At 37.2% G+C, this 14,162-nt stretch overlaps 1 protein-coding gene across 2 annotated transcripts in view; it reads right to left on the bottom strand.

Moving 5' to 3' along the window:
- The window catches only part of LOC118763876, a 20,084-nt gene extending 6,228 nt beyond the window's left edge, over positions 1–13,856 (bottom strand). The window contains exons 1-4 of one of the 2 annotated variants that reach the window (XM_036503820.1): positions 13,421–13,855; positions 11,591–11,671; positions 7,895–8,017; positions 2,722–2,857 (exon numbers count right to left, since the gene is read on the bottom strand). In XM_036503820.1, the coding sequence (XP_036359713.1) occupies positions 2,722–2,857; positions 7,895–8,017; positions 11,591–11,671; positions 13,421–13,442 (362 nt within the window). In that variant the 5' untranslated portion in view covers positions 13,443–13,855. Of the gene's footprint in view, positions 1–2,721; positions 2,858–7,894; positions 8,018–11,590; positions 11,672–13,420 lie in introns of both variants that reach the window. The other variant, XM_036503821.1, reaches the window with a different exon arrangement.
- Positions 13,857–14,162: the final 306 nt, after the last annotated feature.

The following is a 14,162-nucleotide window of genomic DNA, read 5'->3' as shown; positions in this document are numbered from 1 at the left end:
AACAAATTGAGGAAATCAGCGGAAGTACTCCGGTCTAATTAAATTTCGTTAGTGGCTTAGAATATGCTAGCTTATATTTATGTAAGATCTTTTTATAGGGAATGTGTTTTGCCTAGAACCAAAACGGTAACAAACTAACCCTGCTCATTGATCGGTTGTTACTTGTTTCGAGTTCAAATTCTGATTGCTTCGTGTTTCTCTAGCTTTTGAAAAACTACTGAAACTCCGTTGTACCTGGTCCTAAGCGTAGTTGCGGAGAAGGGCTGGGCATCAAGAGAGTAAACAATCTTCATTTAAAGGACAGCCCGGGAAGGAGAAAAATTAAGTGTAAGGCAATGCAAAGAACCAAAAATGTAATAATTGTAATTATAATTACAAACCTGCGTCTAAACTAATTAATATTAACGAGCTGGCAGAATTGCTGGCACGCCAGGCAAAATGCTTGAAGCCATTTCGTTCGTCGTCACGTTCTGGGTTCAAATTCCACCGAGGTTGACTTTACCTTTCATCCTTTCAGAGTGGATAAAATAAGTACCACTTGAACAATGGAGCCGATGTAATCAACTTACCCCTCCACCAAGATGCAGGCTTTGTGCCAAAATTTGAAACCAGCATTAACAAAAGTTCGTTGTCAGATATAACAAGGGAGAAAACTCGGAACTTTGATCAATCAAAGTTAAATAATAAAATGTAGTTTTGGAGATTGTGTCTCGAAGTTTCAATATTACCGGAGTCCGTTTAGTGAATAGATTTACATTATCACCTATAATCGTGAGATCGATGTAGCTGATGGTCAATCAGCTTCGTCAATATTTATTGTGTACATACATGATGTCTGTGTGAGCTTATCAACATCTCTAAACCAGATATCTCTTCACTCTTTTACTTTTTTCAGTCATTTGACAGTGGCCATGCTGGAGCAAATCGACATCAGGACTCGTTCTTTGTAAGCCTAGTACTTATTCTATTGGTCTCTTTTGCCGAACCGCTAAGTTACGGAGACGTAAACGCACCAGCATTGGTGGGGGGACAAACACAGTCACACAAGCATACACACACACACACACACACACACATACATATATATATATATATACATATATACGACGGGCTTCTTTCAGTTTCCGTCAACCAAATCCACTCACAAGGCTTTGGTCGGCCCGAGGTTATAGTAGAAGACACTTGCTCAGGATATGTGGATATGAATTTGATGAGGAAATATAAAAAACTTGGGCTACAAATCTTCTGGCGCTAAAGAACAAAACTAGTATTTGACATGTAATTTTGGAATTTGCAGTGACTTCGAAGGTTTTCCTTTTTGTCATATTTCATGAAAAAAGTGAATGTGGAACAAAGATGATAACAGCAGTAACAAGTATAAAGACAACAAACACAGCAATAGCAACAACAATAACAACCACAATAACAACAGTAATAGTTTCAACAATAAAAACGTGAACAGAATTAACAGCAACAAAATGTCAACAACTCTAACAACAACAACAACAACAACTTAAACAATAACATCGACAGCAATAACAACAAAACCAGGAACAATAAAGCAGTAACAATAGCAATGACTAGAACAAAGATATGTTCAGCAACAAGAATACGGAAACCACAAAGGGAAGAATAACAGCAAAAAAAAAAAAGCTGTAAAAACAACTGCAAAAATAATGGTTTAACATTTTGGCACAAGGCCAGCAATTTCAGGTGAGGGACTAAGTCGAATACATTGGGATCCAGCGGTCATTTGATACTTATTTTATCGACTACGAAAGGATGAAAAGCAAAGTCGACTTCGGCGGAATTTGAACTCAGAACGTAGCGGCAGACGAAATACCTATTTCTTTACTACCCACAAGGGGCTAAAGACAGAGAGGACAAACAAGGACAGACAAACGGATTAAGTCGATTATATCGACCCCAGTGTATAACTGGTACTTATTTAATCGACGCCGAAATGATGAAAGGCAAAGTCGACCTCAGCGGAATTTGAACTCAGTTCGTAGCGGCAGACGAAATACGGCTACGCATTTTGCCCGGTGTGCTAACGTTTCTGCCAGCTCGCCGCATTCACCTATTTCTATTTCTTTACTACCCACAAGGGGTTAAACACAGAGAGGACAAACAAGGACAGACAAACGGATTAAGTCGATTATATCGACCCCAGTGTATAACTGGTACTTATTTAATCGACCCCGAAAGGATGAAAGGCAAAGTCGACCTCGTCGGAATTTGAATTCAGAACGTAGCGGCAGACGAAATACCACTAAGCATTTTGCCCGCCTTCAAAAATGATAACAAAACCACACACACACACACACAAAACAAGACAGGAAACATCCCTAATTGAAGAGTGTTTTCGAGATTTTCCTTCATCGAAGCGATGTTAGTTTGGTATGGAGTGTCTACTTAATATGTGTGACACCCGCAAGCAGAAGTCTAACAAGCAGTCTTCAAAGGAGTATTCGTTGTTAGAAGTGGCAGCAAAGTGCAATCTGATAAAGTCTAAATTAAAAATATTCTGTCTTCTGTCTAAATTAAACATGTTTATGTTTAATCTCCCCGGAAGACCACAGCTGTATTGTGTGTAGAATTGCAAAGATGCTGCTTGCTTGATCCATATACCCTTATCTATGTATCTAGTCCCTTACCGTCGCTATTGTCATGATCAAAACTGGTTACAGAATAATAGAGCAGAAGACAGTCTTTACTTACCAACAAGGCAGTTTTCTTCTGTACAAATATGCTGCAAATATTAAGAACAACAGGAACAACACAAAGAGGATAACGAAAGCAATCGCAAGTTTACGCATAGTACCATCATCACATGTGCATGATCCTTCGTGACCAGCTGTAATAGAATAATAATAATAATAATAATAATAATAATAATAATAATAATAATAATAATAATAATAATAATAATATAATAATAATAATAATAATAATAATAATAATAATAATAATAATGATAATGATAATTTTTTTTTAGACATTCACTAGTACAACACTAAATACAAAACCAAATATATGGCACACTAGGCATAACTTCCAACCTGTTGTCTCTTGAGGTCTCTGGGTGAGACTTGGAGCCAACTTGTACAAATATAAAGCAAAAGTCAAACATAGAATAATAATAATAATGATGATGAAGGTGATGATGATGATGATGATTTCATTTATTTGCTAGTAGGGTGAAGGATGAGGGGGTACAATACAAAACAGACATAAAGTGTGGGGGTTTACATATAATGAAATGATAAAAATAAATAAATAAACCAGAAGGAAAAGAGTAAGTATACACGGTATACAATTTAAAGGAAGGGAAATATACATAGTTATCAAAGGTTTAAAAATGGGGGACGTTAAAGATGTAGTCCTCCCGATATAGGATGACCTCTGGGGATAATCGAGGAACTCAACTGACTAGCTCTCCCTGAACACCAAGGGGAAGTGCTCTCCCCAATTCCCTTTCTCCCACTCACTGCTTTACACTTAGAAAGGTACCATCCACTCTTGCCATTTTCACAACTTTCACCCACCTTTCAATAAAGTCACTCGAAGACAGCACTTCCCTCTTCACTCCCAATTTATGATGTTAATATTGATTTCTAATATTAGGACTGATTAAATCGACCCCAATACTTGGCTGAATCTTCTTTTATCGACTGGACGTTTGAAAGACAATATCCATCTCTGCTAATTTGAAACTCACATGTAGAAGCTTGTAACTTTTTATAGCTTAATCAGGAGGAATAAACAATATCCATGCCTCTTTAAAACTTGGGGGAGACCATATTGTATTAAAGGTGCCTAAACCAGGTAATGATGTCAAACCGAGTGACAGATTCAGTGCGTTACCTATGTATGTCACGGGGGCTTTTAAATTCTGAATGCTAAAGGTCGGAACAAATACCGCAAGACATTCCTTCCGACAGCTCTAATAATTCTACCGATACACCACTCTAAACTGTTATTTTATTTAATGTCACTGGACGGATTAACAGTTAAGTTGACCTCTGTGGGATTTGAACTTCAAATGCAAGAAACCGGAATAAATACTGCAAGGTATTTGCCCTGATGCTGTAGCGCCTCTACCAGTTCGATAGAGCGTAATCTTTCTTTTTATGTTTTTTATACGTCAAAGCATTTCCGACGCTCTAACAATTCTACTTACCGCCCTTATCTATATATTTGTACAATATTACGTTTCTACCTACATACCATTTGCGTCACGCTAAGAGAAGTAACTCAAATCGTATAAGAAATGAGCTGGTAGTTATGGTAGTGGTGGAGGCAGCAGCGGTGATGTTGTTTTTGATAATGATGAATGAAGAAAGATGCAGAAAGAAAGAAAGAGGGAAGAGAGAGAGGGAGAGAGAGAGAGAGGAGAGAGAGAGAGAGAGAGAGAGAGAGAGAGAGAGAGAGAGAGAGAGAAAAGATTAACATTCACAAAAAAGGCATAACGGGAGAAAACATAAGAGTAGAGCAAGAAAGAGAAAATCGCACAAAAAGAAAGAAAAATGTAGGCGGTGGAGGTGGTTATGTTTTGTTTGCTTGTTGTTGATAATCATAGTAGTGTTTGTAGGCATAGTGAACATTTCTCAACGACAATTAATTGCACAAGAGCATATGAGTTAAAATCATAGGTTTGTATAGGTTCATTAGTGTCTCTTTTTTGTTCATTTTTCGCTGTTAGTACTTCAACTGATATTTGTCATAACTTCCTTTTCCATATCTTCCCATCTCTCTCTCTCTCTCTCTCTCTCTCTCTCTCTCTCTCTATATATATATATATAATATATATATATATATATATATATATATATATATATATATATATATATATATATACATATATATATATATCCTTTATTATTCGTCGTCTCTTCACCAGCACAGTAACAAGCTATAAAATCCATAAAATTTCTATGGGCTTCAGTAGTAAAAAATTATTTTGTAAATAATATTAATAAGGTAAACAATTGCGAAAAAAATCCCACAGTAAGACAATCAACCATCTTTTGTATATGAACATCAAATTGTAGGCTGTGGTTGATAGCTGAAAACACTGAAACACTGCTACAGACAGTGCATGAATCAGTAACATGAAATTAAATTGGAAAAGAAAAATCCACGCAAAGATTGAAGAGCGGAAGATACATAAAAATACCTACTTTATATATTGGGTTGTCCGGAAAGTTCGTACCGATTTTTAAAGGAAAGAAAAAGGTCAATAAATACTTGCCAATACATTTTTAATCGACCAAATATGAACCATTTTGTTGCACAATGCGTCTCCATCTTTCCTTTAACTTGAAAATACCCTCTTCCCAGTGGTTTCATGGCAAAGAATTCATCAAGGTATCTTTTTACGTCATCCAAGGAATTGAAATTTTTACCATTAAGACTATTCTGCAGAGACCTGAATAAGAGGAAATCCGAAGGAGCAATATCTGGTGAATATGGAGGGTAGGGTAACACATTCCAGCTGAGCTGCAGCAATTTTTGTCTGGTTCCCAAAGCATCAAATGCCAAAAATGAACTTTCTTATCTTCCATTTTAAAGGGTTACAGAATTAACACAGGTTATAGGAACATAAACCTTCTTCCATGCAAAGATAGCTTAAACTGTGTTCTAAATGGAGGTGTAGTCAAATCCTATTTTATGGATCCAACCATGTTCTAAAATAAGTCGAAAGGTAAGCTACTATAAATCGGCACGAACTTTCCGGACAACCCAATATTTTGTCAGATAAAGGAACAAAGATTAGAAAATTAGACCAAAGACAAACCCAGAAATATATAGAATTAATGAACCAGAAACTGTACAGCATACATAAAAGGAAGAAAAGATTGGAAGGAAAAAGCTGATATAAGGAACATGTTATAATGCTTACACCATGAAACCTAGAAAGGTAATGATTACATTTAGAATACACTTCTTAATAAAAATGGTACACAGAGAGACACACATTTAGCACGAATGCAGAGAGATATGGGTCTTCTTTGACTGAAAAATCATAAATTATCTATTGTACGACTATAGAGAAACCTATGCAATTAGTTGCATAACATGAACGAAATAACAGAAAAGAGATTGCTTTATTTCTTTTGCAGGAAGCCAAGAAATATGAACAGAGGTTAACGGAGAAAAGGAACTGTGAAGCAGTCTGAGGAATAACAAAAGAAAAATTACTGAAAAAGCTCCAGCATGGTTAATGTCTTACTAGTTTGAGAAAAATGTCAGTGAAGGGAGAAAAACAACTCACCAGTGGGTCACCACTACCATACTAACCACCACCACACCACCACCACCGTGATTGGATTTGGCTGACGGAAACTGAGAGGAGCCCGTCGTGTATATATGTGTGTGTGTGAGAGTCTTTTTGTCCGTTGTATCCCTCCACCACCAACACCACCGCTACTTGACAACCGCTGTTGATGTGTTTACGTCCCCGTAACTTAGCCGTTCGGCAAAAGAGACAAGTATAAGTACCAGGTTTAAAAACATATAACTACTGGGCTGACTTATTCGACTAAACCTTTCAAGGCGATGTTCTAGTATGGCCACATTCTAATGTCTGAAACAAGTAAAAAGATGAAAAAAACGCAAGCAACTGATAAGACTGCCTCTCCACTGCTGCGAACCTGTTAGAAATAGCAACCAAGTCTCCTAAAAATCATATCAGGTTATATTTAATAATGTAGAGGCTAGTTATTCTGTGTGGATATAAGGCATGTGGCTTAATGGTTAGGGTATTTGGCGTTGTGTTCATGAGCCAGACACTTTATTCTACATTGCTCCAGTTAACTCAGCTGGCAAAAAATGAGTAGTACTTGTATTTCAAAGGGCCAGCTTTGTTACATTCTGTGTCACGCTGAATCTCCCCGAAAACAACGTTAAGGGTGCGCGTGCCTGTGGAGTGCTCAGCCACTTGCACGATAATTTCACGAGCAGGCTGTCCCGTTGATCGGATCGACTGGAACTTTTGTCGTCGCAATCGACGGAGTGCCGTCAAAATGTTCACGGTTGGAACATATTTGTCAGTCTACCACTATTAACGTAGTTATTAATACTCGCACTGTTTTTGTTGCAATGGCCTCATCAACCCATCCTGTGACCTCAAACATCCCTGGTACTCTTGTTAGTTGAAGAATACTGTAACTAATTTTCCTCGGTTGTATTAATCGTAGTTTTGCCTTAAATGAAAAGCAAGATATGAACCTGAAGCCACTTATCTGAAAGTTGCATTCGTTTCATCTTCCTATTGAAGCAAGTATTGAACTATAGCGATGACAGAGATATGTGATATAATATTTAGAGATGGGATTTGTTATTAAATGCATCTCTTTCTCACTGTCATTTGGTGAGTGATAGTTTATCAGCAAATTGGAAATATCTTTGGTTATATTTTAGAATGCAGCAGCGGCAGTAACAGCAGTAATAACCATGACAGGTTTATTTAAGCTTTGTAGGGGCCTGTGTCTTGGATACCAAACTGAACATGTTGTTTTAAGAGGCCATTAAGAATTTTGATAAAACATTTCTAACTTATAACTAAAATCGGATTGCTGGTTTCACACTCAATGAAATTTACATTGCTTCAAATCGGTCGTTATTATAGGATGGAATAACGCGTTTGTAGATACAAAATGTCATAAAAGTAACATACGAAGGAAAGACATTTATGTCTTTCTCAGCAGTATTATCGATGTAAGAGAAGTAAGCGTATTACAACCAGAAATCGGAAGAGAATTGTGAACTACACTAGTTGAAAGATAAATACTAAGGCAATGATATCTGCTACTACTCATAGTTCAGAAGTGAACTCATTGATCTACTCATAGTTCAAAATTGAACTCATGAATCGAATAAATAGTTTTACCTCGTTTTATCTCACACCACGTTCCTGTGTATCTTTTCGGACACCGACACCACAATTCTGGCCCTCTTTCAAAGCATTTGGCCCCATTTTTACATAAGTTGCTGGTACACTTCCAATATATCTCTGAAAGACACAGGACGAGGTATTATTGTAATCTACTCGTATCAATCGTGACTATAATGTTACTTATAAATTGTTTTTAATTTCCTTGATCAGAAGTATAGCAAGAAGAGGATGTTTTAAAATTGCCATAAATGGATGCTATGAAAGCTATTTTGAAATTTTGATTCATGATCTTTATCTGTTATTATTCATTTTTAATCTACTTCAATGCGGCCATGCTGGGGGGCACCGCCTCTAAGGGTTTTAGTCGAACAAATCATCCACCGTACTTACGATACTTATTTTCTAAAAAACCTGATACTTATCCATCGGTTACTTTTGTTGAACTACTAACACCGGCTCTTAAATCATTTGAGGACACGTAAATAGTTCTAGCTGATATATATCCAAAACAATACCGTAGGATTCTTATGATAGTGTACTTACTGAAATATTAGGGAGAACACCACTTATTGTCCGCAATGGGACAGAACAAAGTCTATCCATTTGTATAGTTGGTCAATTATATTTGAACCAAGGGCAAAAGTTAAAACCGATTCAATGGATATGTAAATTAAAAAGAAAAAGAAAAAGAAGTAAATAAAGGGTGCGGACGCTTTTGTATTCACTCTCATGAAGCTACATTTACTAGTTCGAATATCCTATGAAGAATATTATTTTCACAATTTTTTTCGTAGGTACTGACTGACATTGGAAGCCGAAACGGCCGTAAGAATTGTTATGTCCCATAAATGTTATGTCATATTTTGTATTAATTGATGTGGTCCAATTGATTTATTTGTTGATCTAAAGTTTTCTTCATTTTTTGGTTATTTAAATTTTATTCCTGATAAACTTTTGTTTATTATGTTGTTACCTGTACCCCACGAGCATAGTGTGCTTGCATACCCATGCTCAGAGATAACAAAGGTAACTGATACCGATAGTTATAAAATACGGATATTTTATCCCTTAATCGGTTACTATAACCGCTAACTCTGCTTACCTTATATATATATATATATATATATATATATATATACACACACATATATATATATACACTTATATATATGTATATATATACATACATACATACTTACATACATACATACACACACACATACATACATACATACATACATACATACATACATACATACGTGTATATATATATATATATATATATATATATATATATATATATATATATATACATAGATACACATACACACACACGAATGCTTTCACGCGGTTGCTGTCAACTAATTTACTCACAAGACATTGGTTGGCCCGGTGTTATAGTAGAAGACACTGGCCTAATATACCGCGCAGTGGGGCTGAACCCGAAGGCACGTGGTTGCAAGGCGAACTTCTTAACCACAAATTCATGCCTGCTCCTGATATGAGCATAGCCATATTGATGTATTTCTGAAGTGTACCAGTATACGTAGATCCATTAAATAACATACAGAACTAAACATTTTGTGCCTTTCTTAGCACGATTAGCATTAATCTTTCTTTAAAAGCCATTTACTTCATACCTCTCCAAATTTTATCATTAACTACCGAGTGATGAAGCAGTGATAATGAGGCACTGTGATATTTTTTAGTATCCAGGGAGGATATAGAAGGCGCTGACGCTATTAACTACCGACTGCGCTTTTCATCCTTTCGGGATCGATATATTAAGTACCAGCGAAACACTGGGGTTGATGTAATCGACTAGTCTCCTCCCACCAAGTTTGAGGCCTTGTGCCTTTCGTGGAGAGGATATTCTATTCAATATAAGCTTGTCGTAAGACGCCGCGCTGGCAGAATCGTTAGCACGCTGGGCCAAATGCACAAGGTCTGAAACTTGGTGGTAGGAGACTAGTCGATTGCATCAACCCCAGTGTTTCGATGGTACTTAATATATCGATCCCGAAAGGATGAAAGGCAGAGTCGACCTCGGCGGAATTTGAACTCAGATCGTGCAGACATACGTCTTTACGTTCTGAGTTCAAATTCCGCCGAGGTCGACTTTGTCTTTCATGCTTTCGAGGTCGATAAAATAAATACCAGTTAAGCACTGGGGTCGATGTAATCGACAAGCCGCTTCCCCCGAAATTACTGGCCTTCTACTAAAATTTGAGACCAATATTGACTTTATCTGAATATTTAACTATTTTATAGACTGATGTTGTATGTGAGGGAGGTTTTGCAGCGATTTTTTCTACGTCTACCGACTGCGTTGCAACTTCCTCCATGGTTTGATTAATACATTACATAGGAGCTATGTATATCGAGGAGTCTCACACAGGTGGGACACTTTTTAAACGTAACTCGGACTGGAACAAAAACATATATTACAAATATTGATTTCAAATTCTGGCACAAGGCCAGCAATTTCGGGGGGGCGGCGTGTAAACCTATTACTTCTACCCCAGTACGCAACTGGTACTTATTTTATCGAAAGGATGAAAGGATGAAAGGTAAAGTCGACTTCGGCAGAATTTAAGCTCAGAGCGTGAAGTCGGACGAAATGTTGCTAAGTATTTCGCTTGGCGTGCTAACGATCTGTCAGCTCGCTGCCCTACAAACATTGGCTTCAAATTTTTGCACAAGGCCAGTGAATTTAGGGGAGAGAGTAAGTCAATTACATTGACCCCAGTGCTCGACTGGTACTTATTTTATCGACCCCGAAAAGATGAATGGCAGAGACAACCTCGACAGAATTTGAACTCAGAACTTGTAGGCGGACGAAATACTGCTAAGCATTTTGTCTGGCGTGCTAACGATTCAGCCAGCTCGCTGCCCTACAAATATTATTTTCTACTCTAGGCAAAGGCCCGAAATTTTGGGGGAGTGTTGGGCAGTCGATTGGATCAACCCCAGTACGTAACTGGTACTTATTTTACGGAACCCGAAAGGATGAACGGCAAAGTCGACATCGGCGGAATTTGAGCTCAGTATATAACGGCAAACGAAATAATTATTTCTTTACTACCCACAAGGGGCTAAACACAGAGAGGACAAACAAGGGCAGACAAACGGATTAAGTCGATTATACCGACCCCAGTGCGTAACTGGTACTTATTTAATCGACCCTGAAAGGATGAAAGACAAAGTCGACCTCGGCGGAATTTGAACTCAGAACATAACGGCAGACGAAATACCGCTAAGCATTTCGCCCGGCGTGCTAACGATTCAGCAAGCTCGCTGCCCTACAAATATTACAAATAAAATGCACCCGTCATTATGAGACAGCCTTTATATTTGTATCCTTCAAAATTTATCAAAACGGACCTCAGCGATGCTGGTACCATGTAATTCATTCATAAGTTATCTTAGGTTTAAACACGTGAAATGCCCTGACAGCAGTTATTGAGATGGGAGATAAGCACTTCTCTTAATGACAGCAGGGTTACAAGTTTGATTTCTAAATCGAGGTGTAACGAAGATGATGCTCAGAATATATATATATTTAAATATTTCCTTTTTTTTGCGGTTTAAGGGAAGTGAAATTGTACTTTCGGTGTACGACCTGCTGTTACTTAATACCTATGAACCGAAGAAATACAATATAAATGCAATGTATGAACAAGTACCTACCTATTTCTTCGTCATCAGCTGCGACCTCGTCCAAATTGTAAATATGATTTGTCTCTATAGACCGCCTTCTCCTCAATAAAGCTGTCAACGGAACAAACATTTCATTGTATTAAATTACAACTGATTCACTTTTTGGTACATAGAACACGTTCTGTGATATTTTACGAATTATATCAACAGGGTTATTTTCATTTGATGAGGGACTAAACCCACTATTCTGAAGTGGAGAAAGGAAAACCTATAAACATAGTCTGTAATCTAACTCTACCCGTTCTCTTCATGTAAAGAATATTCTTAATTCCAGTTTTTATGCAGTTTTATAAAACACTTGAAGACTGCTCATTGGTGTTACATAGTATATTCATTATTTTTTTATTCTTTCCTTGGTTTAGCCATTGGGTTACAGCTAGGCTGGAGCACCGCTTTTAAGGATGTATGTAGCCCTTCATATCGACGACCCCAGTACTTTGTTCATGTTCTAGTCAGATATTTAATGTTATCGATGCCTATTGATGGGAAGGTGATGTTACCCTTTTTTTTGTTTTAAGTGATTTTGTTGAATTAAACACATAAATGCCAACACGTGTGTGTATGTATGTGTGTGTGTTTATGTGTGTGTGTGTGTGTGCACGCGTGTATAATATAATACTTTACTTATAGAGAACAACGGGCAAAATACTATGGCCATGATCACCCAGTACCAGTTGCAGTGGCTAGGGTACGTGATAAAGATGATTCCACGTACCAGCTACCCAACAAAGTGAGATACCACCATTTGTATAGTGTTCGCCGCTCTGTTTCAGGACCAAAGAAATGTTATAATGTTCTAGTGAAGAATGCTTTGAGGAAATGCAAGTACGTTAGGGAGGAAATGTACAATGCTACTGTTGACTATTTAGCGGTATCTGTGTGAAGATAGGGACTCTTGTGCTGTTCATTATTTAGCGGTATCTATTGAAGCCGGGATCATGTGTTGGAAATGGAGGATGATATGTTGGAAAACTGTAGAAGGATGCCAGCTGATAGAGATGCCAGGAGATATGGAACCATGTAACCATGGTTTCCACTACTATCACATACCATATACCAGCAATAAAATCTAGGATGGGGATAGGATAGAAGTGTGGAGGCGCGTGGCTGAGTGGTTAGGGTGTTGGACTTATGATCGTGAGATTGTGAATTCGATTCCTGGACCAAGCTGCGCTTTGTGCTCTTGAGCAAAACACTTCATTTTATGTTGCTCCAGTCCACTCAGCTGGCAAAAATGAGTAATCCTGCGGCATACCGGCGTTCCGTCCAGGTGAGGAATATATATGTGCCATGAAACTGGGAAACTAGCTCTTATAAGTTGGCATGATTCGAAAAAGTAACTAAAGAAAAATAAAAGGATACGATTGTTCAGAGATCAAAGACCTCACCAATTAAGAGAGTGGATGGCATCGTGGTCGGATTTTGATGGACAATCAGTATGGATATATGGGTTTATTGTTGAGATTCTGTCTAAGCTTTATTATGTAAATATAGATACATGTGTGTATCCGCCTGTTTGCATAGATATATAGGGCTATACTTATGTATGCAGGTGTAAACTTGTATATCTGTATGTGAGTATAGATACCCTTATGTGTCTAAGTTGTAAATATGTATATGTGTGTGTGTATGTATATATATATATATATATATATATATATATATATATATATATAATATATATATATATATATATATATATGGGTGAGTGCATTCTTAATATAGTTTGTTTGTAACACTGTGTTCTATTACCAACACTTCACAGACACAATGATGTGAAAAGAAAAGTGATAATCTTACCGTATTCACTCCTAAGAATCATGAGCTGGTTGGTCTTCTCGTTACTTTCAATAAAATTTCAAAATCTTGATTAAATCTAAAAACGAGGGTTAGGGTTGAAATTGAATCACTAGATTTCCTAATGAAAGCTTGTCACTTGTTTCGTATGAACCAACACAAAAGCTGACACCTAAAATCGAATTCCGTATACGAAAGATTCAACGTTAAGAAACTGAACAAAAACAAATACCAAGGAAAAAAAAATAAAAATAACAGAATTTCTAAATGTAGGCCCACTGAGAAAAGGCTGTGTGTTGACAATTTCCACAGTATGAAATTTCTAACAACTGTCGGTTGTTTAAAGAGAAAACGGAAGCTTTACTTCAGCGATTTAAAATGTTCGATGATCACGTGCACCTCGCGTCTTGCTTCGCTGCTGCCTGACGTCATTGTGACCAGCGAGATCAGTTTTCTTTATTTTGGCTCCAAATATTGTCGGCGAACAATAATAATTTTTTTTAGTCTTCAAATAATGATTTTTTTTCTTGCCAGCGAACAATGATAAAAGCAACATTAAGAACTGCAATTTATTAAACTATAGCAGTCATTAGGGATCTTTGTGGTTTTATTGTATTATGAAAGCAAACACGTTGTGGCTACACTCCTTATGCGCTTGCGTAGCATCTTTGGTTACTATGGAAATAGAGTTCTTCACAATCAGCTATGGAACTTGTGGTGCTTCTTTGCTTACTATGCTAACAGA

This window comes from Octopus sinensis, linkage group LG6 (assembly GCF_006345805.1).
Source record: "Octopus sinensis linkage group LG6, ASM634580v1, whole genome shotgun sequence".
In the NCBI taxonomy this organism is placed as follows: Eukaryota; Metazoa; Mollusca; class Cephalopoda; order Octopoda; family Octopodidae; genus Octopus; species Octopus sinensis.
The sequence above is the reverse complement of the archived record's forward strand: the minus strand, read 5'-3'. Positions and strand labels throughout refer to the sequence as shown.